Consider the following 20,076-nt stretch of genomic DNA (forward strand, 5'->3'; position numbering starts at 1 on the left):
AAGGCTCAATGCTTTGAAATGAACAGAAGGGCTAACTCCCAGGAGATCACCGCAAAGTGAGTTTTACTATCTTCCACATATCACATAGCTTGGGAAAAGAAATCAGAGTGACAGCGTTAACATGGCCCCAGGTCCTTCCCACAGCTGCTCTACTCCCTAAGAACAGAGACCAAGCCTTTGTTTATACACCCACCATTCCTGCCTAACACCATGCCTTGCACAAAATAGGTGCTCATAAGTGATGACTTTCAGGGTCTGCTGGCTTAAGAATACAGATAAAATATAAGATAATATATGAAAAGAGTCAGCATGCAGTCGCTGCTCAAAGACAACCTGGGTGATATTATTATTGCTATTATTTGTGAATGTATCTGCATTGTTGATAAGAAGTTTCAGCAAAACCCACACAAACCCTTTTAAGCAACAGTTTCAACTTCCTTACCTCCCAAGGCAACAGCTCTGTTGTGAGTTTATTTTCCCTGCCCTTCATGTGTAGATGTGAGAATCAACCTATCCTTCCATTTGCTCACTCATTCATCCATTCAGCTGACCACATATTTATTGGAGTATATGTGGGAAATCAAAGTTGATTAAGACACAGACCCTGTAAAATGCAAATGCAAACCTGTTGTATACCAACATGAAACCTAAACAGACTGAGATAATCAGCCTATGGAATGAGAACGGATTTCAGTGGTTGCCACAAGTGCTGGGCACGCCTTGGGGAAAATGATGATGATGGGGCAAGCTGGGGGGGGCGGGCACGGGGGAGGGGGAGTTGTCCGCATTTTCCTTACCTTTTCTGCAAGCCAGCCAAGGTGCCTGATCTCTCGGCTGCCAGCAATGCCTGTTTTCCCCAGCTGCTCTCTGACCTCGGCAATCACTCGGGTCAGCAGGTCACTGACGTTGGAGTGGATGGCACTGAACCAGGCCTGGGCAGTGGCTGAGTCCTTGCCCCTTAGGATCACCGTGTGCTTAGCATCTGGAGAGTGGATTTCAAGCTGCCTAGAGAAGCAAAGAGAGAAGGGTTAGAAGGTTTTCTGGCAGATCATGCTTCCTCCAATCCTGGGCCACAAAGTTGAATGAATTCTTTACTCTTACCTTTAGACTTGATCAGTTTCACATGGTTTATCATAATGGTCCCATCATTCATTTATTCACTCATTCATCCACAAACATTTAGTAAGGGCCCAGGCATTATTTAATGTAGGTACTCAGGGCATAGCCATCCAACCACCACATCACCTGAATTAAGGATGTCTGTTTTTCCTCTTATAGAGCTGATTGGCTGATTAGTAGTTTCATTTCAAGACTTCTAAACTATGAACTGATATTAATTTGCCTTACCTCTCAACCCACGGAGTATTTTAATCACATACTCATATCCTTGCTGCTGCTGACAAAAAACAGATGGAAATATCTAGCCACATACTGAATCTACTGCTCAGTGTTAATTGTGAATATTTTAGAATCAATGATGATTAAACTTTGTATTCTTTAAGAATCCTGCCTGTGGCACGTTTACCCACCACTAAATCCTCAGACATGTGTAATGAAGGATCGAGATGGCCTTGAAAGGGATAACATTGAGAAGATATATGCACTGAGAATGTTAACATTTAAAGTCAAACACAAAATTCTTACCATTTGCAACAGCATGGATGGAACTAGAGAGCACTATGCTAAGTGAAATAAGCCAGTCAATGAAAGAAAAATACCACATGATCTCACTCATTTATGGATAATTAAGACCATTATAAACTGATGAACAAAAATAGATACAGAGACAGAGCAACATCGAACAGACTGTCAAACTACAGCAGGAAGGCCAGGGAGGGTGGGGGGTGGGGGTGGGTAAGAGATCAACTGAAGGACTTGTATGCATGCATATAAGCATAACCAATGGACACAAGACACTGGGGGGTATGGGAGGCTAGGGGAAGGTCAAGGGGAGAAAAAAAAAAGGAGACATATATAATACTCTTTGTAATACTTTAAGCAATAAAACAATTAAAAAATAAATAAATAAACTAAAGTCAAACACCAAAGCTTAAGCCAGAACTCCAACTGGTTCACATGAGATACAGAGTGAGAGACCTGAATACTGTAATTGCAGTAAAAGGAGGAAATTCTATTCAGGTACTTCTTGTGTGTAACTGTTTATTTTGAAGTACTTATAGATTAACATGGTATAGCAAAAATAGTATAAAGGTTTGGGTATACCCTTTCACCCAGTTTCTCAGATCATGGTTATATTTTATGTCACTTACATTTTATGTAATATGTTTGTATTTTATAATACAACTAGAGGCTCAGTGCATGAAATTTGTGCACTTGGGGGGTTCCTTAGGCTGGCCTGTGCCCTCTCACAGTCCAAGAGTCCTCGGGGGATGTCCGACTGCCACAGAGGTAGGAGAGGCTCCCACCACCTCCACCGCTGCACTCCCCAGCAATGAGCCTAGCTCAGGGCTTCTGGCTGAGCGGCGCTACCCCTGTGTGAGCACACACTGACATTGAGCATCTGCCCCCTGGTGGTCAGTGCGCATCATAGCGACCAGTCGTTCTGCTGTTTGGTTGATTTGCATATTAGCCTTTTATTATATAGGATACCAGAGCCAGGAGACTGACCTGATGCAATCTAAGTGTATGGGTCTATGGTATTCTGTGATGTGCAGATTCTTGTAACCACCACCATGGTCAAGGAACAAGACTAGTTCATCACCACAAAGCTCTCCCTCCAGCGACAAGTGTTCCCCTCACTCCCACCATCCCAAACCCCTGACAACCAGGAACCTGTTCTCCACATCTATAATTTTTAGATAATTTCTGCAGAGAAAAAAATTTTATTCATCCATGTATATATGTCTTTTAATACCATTGATTCATTCATGTTTGCATTATAAAGATACAGGGATTAGGAAATTTGACACTGAATGGAATGGTCCATTTATTAATTTCCTTTCATCCCTTAATAATTAGGCTCATTGAGTATTTATTATGTGCCAGGCAAAGTTTAAATATTTTTATATTATTTTATGTAATTTTCCTAGTAGCCTTCTGACTGACATTATTATTCCCATTTAACAGAAGGAAAAACTGAAATTTGGAGGGAGAGAGAAAGTTGTTTACCCAAGGCCACACAGTTGGTGACACTGGTTAGGCTCAAAAGCTCCTGGATGAACTACGGTGTCACAGTGTCTCCTTTAGACTGGAGGACCTCCAGTAGGAGAGCTGCCGCTGTCCTCCACAGCTGTGAAGTCAGTACCAGCAAACGTGTCCCAACGTGTCCTACTTAGCTCCTGAGTTCCAAAATAACAATTCTGCAGATCACCTGAAAATCACAAGTCCCAAGTTACCTGGCCTCGTTTACATTTGAAGCCAACCTTTTAGAGTGAGTAGACCATCTTACTCATAAACTTAAAGGGGAGGAAAGGAATGATGCAGAAAGTGAAATGTCTCTGGGGGCAGTTTTAGCAATAATTAGTCTTTTTTTGTTTTCTTGGTAAGAAATTTACAAAACAAGCCTCCTCATTGAGACCCTAAAAGCTTGATGTAATGAAATGGGATTCTTTAGGTGGCATTTGTCCTCATCCGAAGGAAAAAAAGGCCATGCCTCTTAGGCACTTTTCAAAGGAATGGGCTGTTAATCTAGGCTGTTTTCCTTCCCTCCGGAAGTTCTTACTTGTTGGTCAAGTTGCATGGCCAAACACAAACGGATTCTCGAGAAGCATTAATGGGAGCTCAACGTGCTTTTCAAATTATTCCATCAATATCTATTGTTCTAGAAATTTAAAACAGGCAAATATTTCTTTTACAATATTTTCTTTAGAAGACCTAGATTTTGTAAAGAAATGATAGCTTGGGCCTGGCCAAAGAGGCTCAGTTGGTTGAGCATCATACTGTGCACTGAAGGGTTGCCAGTTCAATTCCTGGTCAGGGCACATATCTGGGTTGCGGGTTCGAGCCCCAGTTGGAGCACGCATGAAAGGCAACTGATTGATGTTTCTTTCACATCAATGTTTCTCTCTCTGTGTCCCCTTCTCTCTCTCTCTTCCCCTTCTCGCTCCCTTCCTCTCTCTTGGCATGTCCTCAGGTGAGGAATTTAAAAAAAAAAAAGATGGCTTGGGAAGCAGCCACTCCCCAGGTATCACCCACAGACACATACATAAACAACTGATGTGAGCAAAAAAGAAAAAAATATTTTCTTTGTTGAGTTGCCAGCGTACCCCTGGGGGAAAGCCAACTTGTAAACAGAGGTATAGTGAAGAGGAGGCCCAGGTTTTCGACAGCATTTATCATTACTATTAATTTTAAGGAAGATTTTAAGTATAACATAGACAAGTGCCCAAATTACCGTGTACAGCTCAAATGGATTTTTGCAAAGGGAACACCTTGGTGGAACCACCACTCAGATCAAGAACTAGAATGTTCCAAGCATCCCCGAAGGTCCCTTTACATTCCCTTTCCAGTTGTTATGGCCCCAAATAAGCACTACTAGGATTTCTGTCGCTGTGGATTACTTTTGTCTCGGGCAAAATGAATGAGATTTTGTTTGTTTGTTTTTATTTGTTATTGTGGCTTGCAGTATAGTGAGGATCTGGGCAATTTCTGAGGCAGAGTTTACACACCAGGCCCAGTGCTTTTCAGTGGTGGTTCTGAGTGTGGTCACAGACCATCCGTGGCAGCAACAGCATCACCTGGGAACTTACTAGAAATGTCCCCATGCTGGACCCACTGAATTAGGAATTCCAGGGGCGAGGCCTCGCAATCAGCCTTCAGGTAAATCTGCTGCAATTCAGGCTAGAGAAGGCTGCTCATGGGTTCAGAGGAAAAGCACTGAGCTTGTTTGTTTGCTGGGTTCCCAGTGTCTGAAGTGGCTATACTGAAAAGTGAGGTGACCTCCCCCCATTCAGTCTCAAGGAACACGAAGGACACAGAATAGAGAGGCCTGTGGCTTTTTATAGTGAAAAAAAGCACAAGTTCTTACTCAAAAGTATTCTTCAAAACCCTTGAATCATTTTTTTAAAAAATCATTTAATTAAATACAGATGCTTGACCCCATCTGTTGAGTAAGATTTCTAGAGGGTGAGGCCTGTGTATATGCTTTAAATGTTCCACAAATTATAAGGATGAAGGATCATGGCAGGCCTCTCTAAGCCCAAGCTCAAACCCCCAAAGAGCTATGGCCAGGTAGCTCAGTTGATAAGAGCTTAGTCCTGATACACCAAGGTTGCAGGTTTGATCCCTGGTCAGGGCACATACGAGAATCAACCAAATGAATGCATCAATGAGAGGAACAACAAATCAACAAATCGATGTTCTCTCCCTCTCAAATATATATATATATATATAAAAGCTATGCCTAATGGTGATTATGACAAGAAGGGCAATACAACAGAAGGTTCTTGGAGAGTGTACTAGTAATGCATTGCTGAGTAACAAATTCCCCCAGAATTAAGTGGCTTAAAACTGCGAACATTTGTTATCTCATAGTCTGTGCATCATGAACTTCAGTGTGGCTGAGTGGGGTGGGTCTGGCTCCAGGGCTTCCTGTCAATTGGCAGTCAGGATGTCAACAGGGGCCTCAGGCATCTGAAGCCTTGACTAGGCCGAGGATCCATGCCCCAGGTGGGGCACTCACATGGCTGTTAGCAGGAGGCCTCAGCCCCTCACCCCGTGGCCTTCTCTGGAGGCTGTGTGAGTGCCCTCATGGCATGGCATGGTTTCTTTCCCCAGAGAGCAAGAAGGAACTACAGTCCCTATTGTGACTTGGTCTCCAAGGTCAGATACCATCACTTCTGGTTCATTCGTTTTGTTAGAAGTGAGTCACTAAGTTCAATGCACATCACGAGGAGGAGAGTGAGGCTTCACCTCTTGAAAGAAAGGGAATCAAAGAATTTGGGGACATATCTTGAAACCATCACGGAAAAGCTTAGAATGAAGTAATATTCTGGAAGGAGTCTGTTCCAAATGTAAAGGGAGGGTGAGTGTTTGTGGCTGTAACCAGCAGCTTATAAAGTGCCTATAGACTTGGGTGATGAAGAAGCCTATTCCTTCTGATTAGCTGCAGCTCCAAGTTATAAAGTGAGATAGACTGTGGCTCAAGCTAGGGTTCAGGGACAACAGGAGAGATGAGAACGGACCTCTCATTGACAGCATATGGGAGCAGCATGAAACCACCAGACATGATGGTGAATTAAGAACTGTTGGCTGGTCTGGCACAAAAAAGATGTCAATTATTTGTGCAAGAAATAAATTAAGAATTCAGCAATCTACATCTTCCTGCCCCCCTCCCCCAAAAAAAGTGGGGGAAGAAGGAACAGGAGTATAAACTTTTCCTTTTAACACCAATGAGCTCTACTATCTAAAGGTAACAGTTCGTACCTGGTAGCACCAAAGTTCCCAGAACCTCTGAGTGACTGAGTGACAACTCAAGATCCTAGATAAGGTCAAGCAGTGATTTAAAAATATATATATATATATAATCTTAGCACATTACCAAGCAAAAATCTCAAATACAGACACCTTGGTTTAATTTGTCATTTAATCTCATTTTACCAAAATGTGATCCATTGACACACTTTCTAGAGCAGCCGTGGGCAAACTACGGCCCGTTTGAAATGAATAAAACTAAAAAAGACCGTACCCTTTTATGTAATGATGTTTACTTTGAATTTATATTAGTTCACACAAACACTCCATCCATGCTTTTGTTCCAGCCCTCCGGTCCAGTTTAAGAACCCATTGTGGCCCTCGAGTCAAAAAGTTTGCCCACCCCTGTTCTAGAGTATGAAGGACAGAAAAAGACACTCCATTCCTGGCCTGGCTGTGGAGTAGTTCTTCCCATTTTCTCACCAATTTAAAGCACACGTGCCAGGAGGTAGTTGTCAAGCACAAGGATGTTAAGATTCAGTGTGGCTCTAACACTCCTTGGCTATGAGGCCATCAGCAAGCTACTTAATCTCCCTCAGCCTCAATTTGCTTATCTGTAAAATGGCTCAATACATTTGCCTCTCAAGATTACTGGAAAGACTAAAGGTGATAATATACACATAAGATGTCACAATGCTAAGCTGATCTTGATCAATTCTAGTTTATATGCTAGTTTGCAATGAACAGTCTTTGCAAATTTGTGTACAATAAAATGGTAGCAGACCATCAAGGTAGGGAGAATCCTCTAGGTTGGGCTCTTGTTCAACTCTTTTTCAGAGTAGTTGGACTTGGAGGAAAATGCAAGCTCCAGGGGGAAAGAGTTCTACAAGGGCTATTTCTAACAACTTCCTGGAATGGAAAATATAACTTTGGGAAGAGATGCATGAGTTTTTTGTGAGATACTGAAAGATCTGGGACAAACCTGATAATACATTGCCCCTTATTCCATCTACCTTTTTGTTTTACCTAAGAGAACTATTTGAGGCTCATGCCAGGAGCACAAGTTGATATGAGTTGTGGCCATAACAAGAGCTACAACCATCTATTGAAGTCTCTTTGCTCACTCAACTGCCAGAGCTAACCAGTGACCATAGGGATGAAAAGAAATGGGAATTGGTTTCATCCTTCTAAAGTATTTTGCTGACAGCTACTCCAAAAGAAACCTTTTTGTAGGGTTAAATATTTCATGTAATGCATTCTTTTAAAAAGGCAGTTTCCACTTCAACAATTACTGCAATTTGTAAAAGTATGGAAGGAGATAAAAATAAGGAAATGAAGTAAAAAGAAGGGAGGGAGTAGGAGGGAGGAGAAGAAAAGGAAAATGAGAAAAACTCCAGAGTGGAAAGATATCTAAGTGGTATATGAAAACACCTCTGTGGCTCAGTGGTTGAAGTCATTCAAGTCAGGGAACCAAAAATGCCTAATACAGTGGAAGTGAAAAAAGCACAGGGCAGAACAGTGAGAATAGTATCATACCCTCGATGTAAAAATGATCTATATGAATGCTGGGAAATGTGGAGACTATGCCTGGAGAGGTATACAGGTGGGTTCAATTAGGAAGGCAATTGAGTGACAGGAGGACAAGTTCAGAATGGAGACTTTTCACTGAATGACTTTGTATCTTCTGAATTTTGTTCCATGTGTACCCACTGTGTATTCACTATGTTTGAACAGAAGAGGAGGAGGAGGAGGAGAAAGAACAGAACTGGCCTGTTGGTTAATATAACCTTGTCTCAAGTCCAAGTTCTGTCATTTATAAACTTTGCTTCCTCATGGACATCTGTGGTTCTGCCTGTCCAGTTTCCATTCCTCTCTTTTCTAGTAAGAGGCCTTATGTCCATTTTCAGTCCATGTGTTTGGGGGACTTGATGGTTTGAAGGTTGTAGGTGTGATCCAATTTGGGCCGTGGAGATCCAGGCCCAGGTTTTCTGGAGGGGTCATGTTTAAGGAGACTTTTTTTCTCATTATAAGTACTGAGGGTCAGATATAATCATGGATCTACTGTTGCCATCAAGAGGGAAGAATAGGAGAGATGAGAGACCTGGATCCAGAGTTCATACCTTGACGCTCAGTATAGTTTTGCATTTTGCTTCTACGTTCCCCTTTATGCATAAGCCAGTTTAGGTTGGATTACTGTCCAATACAACTAAATGTCCTAACTCATACACCACAAATAGGTCACTTATTTTCTACGAGCCTTCAGCTTCTTTATCTCCTATAAAATAGGGACGATGATGATAAAAGTGATAATGATGATTATAGTGAAGGTGATAATACTAGTATAACCTTCAGGGTTACCAGAGCATCAACTGAGATCATAATTGTGAAAGTGCTCTGTGACTTATAATCCTGATGTTAGTAGTTATCTATGCTTTTGGCATTTTAAGACTCTTATGTTGGCTTAGTCACTGGGGAAAGAAACATTCATGAAGACAATGCTTTTGTATTGTATTTTGTATTTATCGAGGCTCTCTCTTAGCTACACTATTAGCAAAGAGACAAAGGCCTGCATATTGAAACAGAGAATAAGTAAATCTCCTGCATTCCAAATTAAAGTTGGAAACATGCAGCAATTTCTTTACACAGGTGCACAAAGCTAGGCTGTATTTGTGAGCATTCCAGGATACTCACACGTGTTTAGCATGCATTGGGTGCCACAAAGGCAAGGAGAGTACATGGTCCCTTTCCCCAAGAAGCTCCCCTTGTGTAGTAGGTTGAATAGTATCTCTGCCCCCTTCCCCAATTCCTACCTAACCAGAATCCGAGAATGTGGCTGCTCTAGAAATAGCATGTTTGCAGAAGTAATTAAAGTAAGGATGGCAGTGATCTACCTGCTGGATTAGAGTGGGTCCTAAATCCAACGGAAGTGTCATTCGAAGAGCTGGAAAGACACACAGAGACACAGAGAAAAGGGCAATGGGAAGATGGAGTAGAGAATGGAGTGATGCCCCTACAGACCACAAAATGCCAAGGATCCACCAACCACCAGAAGCCAGGAGAGAAGGATGAGATGGTTTCTTCCTCAAAGTCTCCAGAAAGAACCAATCCTGCCAACTCCTTAATCTACTTCTGGCCTCCAAAACTGAAAGATGATACATTTCTGTTGTTTCAAGCTTTCCAGTGGGTGCCCACTGTGATATGAAAATCCTAGAAAACTAATGTGCCATGTACCTATCTTCCTGTGCAGCTATTTCAACCTTTTTCATCTCATGACACACATGAACTAATTACTAAAATTCTGCGCCACACCAAAAAGTTCATGTTTTGCCAATCTGACAAAAAAAAGGTAAAATTTTGATTCATTCATACTGGATAGCTATTGTGTTGGCAGTTGTCATTTTTTATTTGACAATCTAAGGGAAAAGAGGTCAGTGCCCCTGCCTAAATAAGTCAGGTATTGCACATTTTAAAAATTCTTGAAGGCACGCCAGTTGAAAATTGCTGTCCCTGTGCATAGCTGAGTGGGGACTGCACTAATGTTTAAAATACACGGATGCTAGAGGTAACTTCTAAGATGCGGATCACTTAGAACTGTGGTGGTCATGATGTCATTTCAACCCACATTGCCGTTAAAACAGCTTCTCCTTGGCAAAATAAATAAATCAATCTTACTCTCACCCAATTCAATTCTATAACCCAGAAAAAAAAGGGGGCCTTTCTGACATGAGGGTCACCCATGCAGCACCTGGAGGCACTCTGGCCCACAGCAGGCCTGTGCTCAGTAATCAGAGTGCCTTCCACCACCTTCTTGGCATAAAAATAATAATAATAATAAATCTAGACAGCTTGCTTGCCAGCTGATGAGTCCTATATTTCTGGAACTGAGAAAAAGGAGGGAGGGAAGGAAGGAATGGAGGAGCAATGAAGTCAGGCTGGCTGATTGCAGCTATTTCCAGCAGGCCAGCCTTTTATAGCTCCTATTTTGTTCCCCAGTTGAACTGACCACCGCTTGATGAATTGTGTTTATCTGTAGTTCAGCGATAAAGTTCTCTTTTAATTCCCTGCTGAATAGAAATATTTAGGGCAATGCCACAGCTGTGTTGATTCTCACCCTCCACCACGGTTATGTAAACACTGCCTATGGAAGTCTCTCTGATAAAGGCTCACACCAACCCCGAGGAATCACACATTCGCTCTAGATGTCTGCCAAGATGAGCCGTTCCATCCTGCTTGGCACGGGGTCTGAATGATATCACAGCTTCTCAGAGACCATTTGGCAAACCTCACAATAAAGAAGTAATTTTCTTCCCCTCTCCCTCTCTCAAAGGCGCCCACAGAGCCAAATACTACCTCCCAGGACTCTCTACTCCTCCTGCTTGGAAACACGGGGCTGACACACAAAACTCAAAGCCTCCTACGGCAAAATTAATAAATAAAACAAAAGTTGCCGAACCGGTTTGGCTCAGTGGATAGAGCGTCGGCCTGCGGACTCAAGGGTCCCAGGTTCGATTCCGGTCAAGGGCATGTACCTTGGTTGCGGGCACATCCCCAGTGGGGGGCGTGCAGGAGGCAGCTGATCGATCTCTCTCATCGATGTTTCTAACTCTCTGTCCCTCTTCCTTCTTCTCTGTAAAAAATCAATAAAATATATTTAAAAAAAAAAAAAAAAAAAAGTCGCAACCTGCCAACAAAGGTTTCAAGAGCCCTTTCCCCTCCAATGTGAAGGGAGAGAAAACACCGAGGAAGGGGATCAGGAGGATGGGGCCTGTGGGCTTATGTAACCACCGGGGGTCAAAGGGAATCCACACCCCGTGGTCATTCCAGTTGCTTCTATTTCCATAAATCTGTGATTACTATGGTTGATTAAAAATACCTCCCAACAGACAAAGATATGGCCTGCTGTTAGCAATGGCTATCTCTAGATGGTGGGATTTTAATTTTATTTCCACTGTTCCCCTTTTCTATAATTTCCAATTTCCTTGCAATGTAATCAGAAAATGATTAGAAAAGAACTTTTCCTGTGGGGATATAAATGCCACCTCCAAACGTGTCTGCTTTTCTCATTGTATTCTTACCACCATCCTATGAGGTGAATGGTGTTAATGGTCCTATTTCACAGACAAGAAGATGGCGCCTCAGAGGGGCTGCCTTGTCCAATCTTCCAGGCCAGCGATGTTCAACCCTTTTCATCTCATGGCACACATAAACTAATTACTAAAATTCTGTGGCACAGCAAAAAAAAAAATTGCCAATCTGGCAAAGAAATGGGAATAATTTGGATTGATTTACAAAATAAATAATAATACTAGTAATTACCTACCCTTTTTGCTCCAAAGTGGCTTTTTAAAAAATCAGGTGCCTATACTTGTATATAAGGATTTCTGGTACCAAAAATTAACCAATCAGATGCAACCTTACTATGCAACATAACCAATAAAATACAACTTGGAGCATTCACACCAGAGATCTATTGTTGTGTTGTCATTTTTTTACTTGACAATCTAAGGGCATAGAGATCAATGCCCCTAACTAAATAGTCCAGTATTTCATGTTTTAAAAATTCTTGCATCACAGCAGTATGCAGCGGCAGCGTATCGGTTAAAACTCAGTGTTCTAGTCAATAAGAGGCAAAGCTAGAACTGAAAGCCAAGTTCATCGGACTCCAAAGCCTGTGTCTTAATCATTGTGTTTTATTTAGTAGGATGCGTGTAAAGTGTGGTGTGTTCAAGAGTAGGAATGTTGTTCATGCTGATCAGTGCTCAATATCTTTCAACACGCATCCTGTGTATTTGGAAAGTTTTCCAAATTATGAGTTGAGCTTCTCCAAGGTAGAAGCCAGAATCCATGTTCCCAGCCTCCCTTGCTGTTGGGGCACAGAGCCACTCACTGGAAACGGCAATTCTGATGGAGGCAATGTGAGGAAGTAAGTGTGTATGGATTCCATCTTGATACCTATAGCGGTGGAGGCATCCATCCAGTTCTTTTTTTTTTTTTTTTTTTAACAAAGGAATTTTTTTTAATCTTTTTTTTTTTATTGATTTTTTACAGAGAGGAAGGGAGAGAGATAGAGAGTTAGAAACATCGATCAGCTGCCTCCTGCGCACCCCCCACTGGGGATGTGCCCGCAACCAAGGTACATGCCCTTGACCGGAATCGAACCTGGGACCTTTCAGTCCGCAGGCCGACCCTCTATCCACTGAGCCAAACCGGTCCCGGCCCATCCAGTTCTTAACAGCCAGAGGGACACAGGTTGGTCAGTCCCAACTTGTCACTGGTGCAAAAGGAGGCAGCTATGTGGGCCCTGGGATGGTTAAATGGTGACAACAGTGGTATTTTTTCTAGAACAGCCATCACAATGTGGCTGGGTGCTGAGCTTCTTAGCATAGCTCTCTGAACTCTTTAGAGAATATGTGAGCACCCTAGATCCTTAGCCAGAGTCAATTCTATTACCTGAAACTACATTCCCAGGTAAGAAACGCAGATTTGGGAATCTGGTTGCCATGGTGGGAGCTCATGAGGTCATCTAAGGAAGGTATCAAGTGTGAGCAGTTAATGGAAAAGAAACCAAGGAAGGTGTTCTGCAGTTTTTCTTGAAATCTCATTTCAAAAACAGGTCATGCTTGATATAGTATTCCACTAAGCTCTGAGGGAACCTGACAATATCTCTCATGTTGGCTAGGTTTCAGTTTTTCAGTAACACATAAATTTACAAAATATGTGAAGAATTTCAGCACGTCGGCTTTTCCTAGGGGAATAATATTGTTATCAAAGTTTTAGGAGAAGAGTCAGCTAATGTCAAACTAGAGAAAACATTTTGTCTTTGACTGCACACTTTATCTATACTTCACAAAATATTCTGAGGTTTGACCTTGCTCAACTAATTTTTTTTAAAGTCATTTAAATATGCAAGGTGCTATGCAGGTCAAATAAATGTACATTTGTCTCTAGAATCTTATTACCATAAACTGACAAAATTAAAAATCCACCCATAGTCCGATCCAACCAGAAGACCTATTTTTGCCTTTTTTGAATGAGACTATTTTGGGGCTAGGATTGCTAGATTTAGCAAATAAAAATATAGGATGCCCAATTAAATTTGACTTTCAGATAGATAAACAATGAATAAATTTTCTTAGTGTAAGTATGTCTCATGCAATATCTGGTGGTGGAAATGGTATAAAGTACCTGGATTAGAAAAATGTATAAAAATAGAACTGATATGACTTCATGATGGATTAACTATGAGGGTTGGGGAAGAGAAATGTGTCAAGGATATTGTCTAGGTTGCTGGCTTAAACAACTGAATGAATGACAGTGCCAATTACTAAGATAAAAAATTGAAAATGGCCCTAACCGATTTGGCTCAGTGGACAGAGCGTCAGCCTGTGGACTGAAAGGTCCCAGGTTCGATTCCGGTCAAAGGCATGTACCTTGGTTGCGGGCACATCCCCCGTAGGAGGTGTGCAGGAGGCAGCTGATCGATGTTTCTCTCTCATGGATGTTTCTAACTCTCTATCCCTCTCCACTCCTCTCTGTAAAGTATCAATAAAATATATTTTAAAAAAACAAAAAACTGAAAATGATTCAGTTATGGAGAAACATTATGAGTTTGGGTAAATATCTCCATCTTCATTTAGGTGTCATGTTAGGACCTCAAACTTATAATACAGCTACTCCTCAATAGCCTGTTTATTCTATAGCTATTATGTCTTAATGGCATTGACATCCTCCCATTAACATGGGTTAGATGACCCAATCATCCTTGATGTCCCCTGTCCTCTACTCCCAGATCCCTTTCAGTCTCCAAGTCTTTTCAGTGTGATCTTGAGAGTACCTCCCATTTAGAAGAGCCAGCAAGACTGTAAATTACCAAGTTTTCTCAGTGGAACTGGGACAATCACTTACCTAGGATGGAATATAACTTTTTATTTTGTTGGCCAACTTTGATTGCTAGTGTTGCCTGAAATGATGTCTTGCAAAGAAGCCTGAGGCCTCATTCTAGGCTTATCTTGGGAAAGTGTCATCATCATTTATTGGTGTCTGCCATGGGCGTGGAAGTGGGAACTGGCAGCACTCATGATATCTATTTGACATTTCTAGACAGCATTTGACTGAAAGCTCTCCAGAAAATAGGCCACCTCTACCTCTCCTGATTGCTCCACCCTTGGAGAGAGTCTTGGCTTTTGGTCATCTGATAATTTCCCTTACAAGGCTTATCTTTTTATAGTTTAGTTATCCCACCAGATTGTGAACTCCTTGGGAGCATGATATATACCAGAATTATCTTGGTGTCACCCTCATTGCCTGACACATGAAGGGAGAGTGGTTCTCTGTTTGTATGTGCTGGGCTTAGTGAATGGATGGCTCTGCCTACTTTAAAGGCTTGTTCCTGTATGGTGGCCCCTTCCTAGTCAAAGTTCTATAACTGCCTCCCTTCACATTTTTGTTTTTCTCTTACTAGAGGTTAACCCTTTTAGTCTTGAATAATGTCACTTAATTCTATGGTACAAAGTACATCAGTTCCAAAAAAAATAAGCTTGATATACTAAGTCACACATGTTTTAATATTCTATGAGAAGGCTAGTTTCCATGGATAATGTGCAACAGTGGTCAACTCAGAAATGCTCATTTTATTTTAGACAACTTGCCATGCACAACTTCCTTTGGGTAAAGTCATTAACACTTGGGTTGCGGGTGAATTTCCCGCCAAAATATAAGATGGCGCGTTAAAATGCCTATATCTTTTGAAGTATGGGTTCGATTGAAATGAAATATTTGGTAATACGCAGTTACAATCGGCCCGAGTTTACACGTTTCCCGCACTCCACCACAAATCTATATGAACCGAGTTTAAGACGGCTCCCGCGGAGTACGCGCAATTCACGCGAGCCGACTTAACTCGTTTCCCGCAACCCAGCCTTATCCAGACTAGATGTAAAAGCAGGCAGCCTTGCCAATGTGTAAAAAACAGGGTGAAAAAGAACACAGAATTAAAGTAACTAGGAGTATTAATTTGAAGTACTGATATCTGAGAGGTAAGAATCGCAGTGGATTCCACCTAACTTTTATATCAGAGTTTCATGAAAACACTAAGATTTGTTTATCTCATTCATTTACAAAATTGTAAGATGGCTTCTCACTTGTTTCAAGGGCCCAATCCCTGCTAGACATGGCATGAGGCACACGAGGAGAAGGGAAGCTCAACACAGATATGGTTCCTGTCACCACTGAGACTATAGTCTAGCAATTTTGGACTAGCCCACACTCTCAAGTATTCAAATCACCTGAGAAATTCCAAACATGAGAGAATAATTTGCATCTGTTTTAGGGGCAGAGAATCTTTAATTAAATTCTCAATAAATTACTGAAGTAATTACTTACCATGTGAAGTTGGCAGCTGCTTACACATGGTAATAGTGCTGCACCAGTGCCAAAATATCACTTATTCATTCAATTGAAATTTCTACTATGTCTCTTTTCAAGGAGAACAAGGGAGAAGATAATGGCAAAGGTATTGTACCTGTAAGGCCCCTATATACATAAGGTGTGTTACCTGTGGGAGGCAGCACATTAAGCATTAATATCCTTCAACAAGAATTATTAATAGTCCACCATCCAGCAGAGAAGAGGGCCCCAAAGAGGAGGCATACATGGGGTGGGACAAGAAGAACTTGAAGAGACTTTCCCTCATGAAAGGACTAGAGTAGCGAGAGAATTTGGGTCCCCCAAATAGAAAAGACCACAGGCAATTTTAGTGGGCATGGAAGAACTAGATATAGAGGAAAAACAGAAACCAAAATTATCCTTGTTAAGTATATGAACCAACGAATGATCAAAGGATTCGTAATCTGGAAGGAATTTAGAGGTTATTTCCTCCAACCACGCATTTCAAAGGTGAAAAATCTAACTTCTGGAGGGAAGTGATTGAACCAAGGTCACAGAATCCAGGCTTCTTGACAACCATGTTTATCCAAGTTCAGAGAAAGGCGGCAGAGTGGAAAATGATGGTATGCGGGAAGCCAACTGAACTTTCTCTATAACTTTCCAGAGGGCTAGTCCTGAATGTGGGGCTAGCGGCTCCTTCTGTATTTGAAACACTCACTGTAGTACTTTGTAGCTATGTCATGGTCAAGCTATTATGGAAGTGACAGCTTTGTAATTATGTTCTCTGTGAAGCCTTTGCTCAAAGACACTCTCACCTCTTTTGTAGATAGCAATAATCATTTTCATTACTTGGAGGATTGAAACAAGCACAAACAAATCACCTCCCCATAAAATTGCTAAAAAAAAAAGTCTGTATCTGAATGATCTAGACAAGTTTTAAATTGTCATGCAATTCTGTACTGGTTGCAAGTGAGGGTGAAAATCAGAATAATGCAAATGTTCATCCCAACTTTGGAGAGATCGCACTATGCTACATGAAATTCAATCCTCCTCATTCTTATAGTAAATGCCAAGGGGCCTAACAAGCTGGGAAAAGAGTCAATCTCTCTCTGAAGCAGCAAAACTGTGGGTTAGGTTTTATGATTTTGTTTTGACTTCATTAGTTTCTCTTTCAAAAAAGGAAATATGCATTAAAATAATGGAATTGGAAAACTGCTACAAAGGAAAGCAATATACTCAAAGCTTTCTACCCCTTGCCATGGACGTGCAGGAGGGGTTGGGGGGGAGGGATGGGAGAAGGAGAGGCCAGAGAGGGGAGGAGAGAATGCTGAGACTCCTGGGGTTGTTGCCAGGGAGACCCAAGCTCCTGGGCCGTCAGAGGCCTGCCTCTGCCTCAGCATTATAAACATTTGTTCCCTCCAAATGTGCGAGCCAGTTGATTAAACTTTACATCCGACTTGGCACATTTGAGCAATCTGCATGAGGGCTGCTTACCAATTAGCCCAGACTGTTTTTACTAAGACTTCATTATACCTCCTCCAAAAAAGGAAATTAAAGGTAGCCAGATTTTGGGGTGGGTGGGGCAAGTACAGATAACCTTAATCACATTTGACTCATTCATTTAAAATATTTATTGAATGCCTGCTCTTTGCCAGGCAGTCTGCTCGGTGCTGGGGACATAGTTCAACAACTTGGCCATGGCCTTCAAGGAGCTTATTGTCCATGGGGCTGAAGGGGGAGTCATGGCAGAGAAAGAAGCCAATCACGGTCATCCAGGAGAGACCACATAGCTCAGTGGTTAGTGTGTCCTTAATGGAATCAGCCGGCTTTGGTCCAGCTATTGCCTATGAGCTGAGCAGCCTTGAACCCTTGAACAATGAACTCAACCTCTGCATTTCAGTTTCTTCATCTACAAACCAGAGTGGACTGAGTTATCACAAATCCAATGCCTGAGATAGTGAAGATCCTAACGCTTACCTTTGGAGCAAGAGAATACATTGGCTAAACCAAAAAGGAGGAGTAGAAGCTGAGAGGAGAGGATCTCACGAAGAGCAGCAGCCTAAACAAAAGGCAGATGTGGTCGACCACACTGCATGTATGTTATGGAAACTGCATGTGGTTCTTTAATGACTGAGAGAAAATCCCCGGAAAGGGAGGCCAGGAAGTGAAGGTGCAAACAGGGAGAGAGCCCAAAGGGGACCCGCTGTCAATTCAATTGAAACAAGGGACATGATCAAGCTTGTACTTCAGTGAGATCACGCTGGGAAGATGGGATTGGAGGGGAGGCAGACTGGAGATGAGGAGACCAACCAGGGCATCTCTGCCGTGCTGGGGGCAGCAGCAGAAATGCCACGGAGAAAGCACTTTAGGTACAGATTAGACTATCGAAGACCAAGAAGCACATTCCATTATGACCATTTGATTTCTGAATTAATAGTTTGGGAAACTGTGCTCTCCAAATATTGAATTCAAAAAATACCCATGCATGGATAACGGAGTCTGCTAGGCATGGGAGAGGTGAGACACAAAGTTAAGTTGAATGGAGCCCAAGCCATTTCCAGCCAAGTGAGGGAGATGGTACAAAAATAATTATGATACATAGCAAAATGGGTGCGCCATTATAGAAGCAAAGAGTATGCAATGTAGGCATACTAGAGTGTAAGGATCAAGACATACAGGAAGATAAAGGCATTTGAGATGGGGCTTATGGAATAAGAGGATTTTGACAGGTAGAGAATAGAGAGAAGACATTCCAGTCAGCAGGGACACCATGACCAGGGACAAAAAGGCACAAACTGAAGATTTTCAGGAATAGTAAATAGTCCAGTTTGTTTGGAAAACTATTTCTAGATGGTAGTCTTTATTATTATAAAGGCATTATGGCCTTCTTTTTTTTTTTTTTTGCTATCATTGATGTCATCAGTGACACCTTGAAGCGATTGTATTTGCTTCAAGTCAGTTCAAAGGCATTTATTGAGCAGCTACCATGTTCTTTGCTGTTTACAGCACCGTTTACAAAAATGAACCAATCTCCAAAGGTGTCTGCCTTCCTGACATCAGTTTACAGATACTGCAAACAACTTTGGAAGGAACCAATAATGGGTCTTGAATATTTATCCATGCCTTTAATATTCCCTCCTTTCTTCAGGTCCCTGCCAACATCATCACTAATTTTGCATCAAAGACAGTTGGAGGAAATAAGCATCTAAGTCACATGATTTTACTAACTGTAAGCAGCCCCTAGGCTTAGACTTAGGGCCAAAGTTGAAACTCTGGAGGGAAATACTTTATGCCGATGAGCTGTCAACTTCTCTGGTTCTTGCTCTTATTTTAGTCTCATAACTATAATAGAGAGTTGGCTCTACCTCAGTTTGGAGAAATCGAAGCCTCACATGGCTCCAGCTTAGAACCTGAGGGAATGAAGCGGGCTGCATTAAGGGCACAGGGTTGATGACAGCGGGGGGGTTGGCTTATGTACAGATAACCACCTCCATGGCACTTTCAATTTGAGATGAGCATTTCATAAAAGTTTGTTGGAAGCAATATGTTGACCTTTCCTGAGTTGGAGCAGCTGACATTTTACCTGGATCTGAGCCAGGGTCGGTGCTCTTCTAAATGAGAAACCGGTTATCCCCTCTGCACTGAAGGAACTTTTCCTGATTATTGGTAAAAGCTTTTATTTTCCAAGGCACTGAGTGAATTTAATTAATTTCACCACCACCATCCCCTCCTTAATAAATTCCTCCCACACGTGCATTCACTAGGAAATTGAATTTCATCTTTAGAAAACAACAGAAAAAGGACATTCGACTAAAGGATGAGAGATTAGTTTGTTGAAGTCCCAGTGATCTACTCACAAAGAGAATGCCTCTCCAACCAAAATGGAATGAATCCTATTAAAATGCAGATGCTGGTTCAACAAAACTGGAGTGGAGCCTGAAGTCCCACATTTCTCTGAAACCCCCAGGTGATGCTCCGTGGTGTCCCTGTACATACCTATTTGAGTAGCAAGGAGCTGGAAGACAACAAGACGTCATTCATTCATGTCTCATTTTGCCACTAAGTCCCTGTTGTAACTTGAGAACCCTTCTCAATTGGGCTTCAGTTTACTCTAGTATGAATTGTTCTCTAATATTCCTTCCAGCTCTTAAAAATGTATCATGTTGCCCTAACCGGTTTGGCTCAGTGGATAGAGTGTCAGCCTGCAGACTGAAAGGTCCCAGGTTCGATTCCGGTCAAGGGCATGTACCTTGGTTGTGGGCACATCCCCAGTAGGGAGTGTGCAGGAGGCAGCTGATCGATGTTTCTCTCTCATCAATG

The 20,076-nt window shown here is 41.9% G+C and overlaps 1 protein-coding gene across 1 annotated transcript in view; it reads right to left on the reverse strand.

Annotated features, from left to right (window-relative positions):
* Positions 1–20,076, reverse strand: part of SNTB1 (syntrophin beta 1) — a 193,201-nt gene that overhangs the window by 58,929 nt on the left and 114,196 nt on the right. Inside the window, 1 exon segment of the mRNA XM_023750958.1 lies at positions 798–1,005. Coding sequence (XP_023606726.1) covers positions 798–1,005 — 208 coding nt within the window.

The sequence above is a fragment of the Myotis lucifugus genome, unplaced genomic scaffold, assembly GCF_000147115.1.
Source record: "Myotis lucifugus unplaced genomic scaffold, Myoluc2.0 scaffold_17, whole genome shotgun sequence".
NCBI classification, from domain to species: domain Eukaryota; kingdom Metazoa; phylum Chordata; class Mammalia; order Chiroptera; family Vespertilionidae; genus Myotis; species Myotis lucifugus.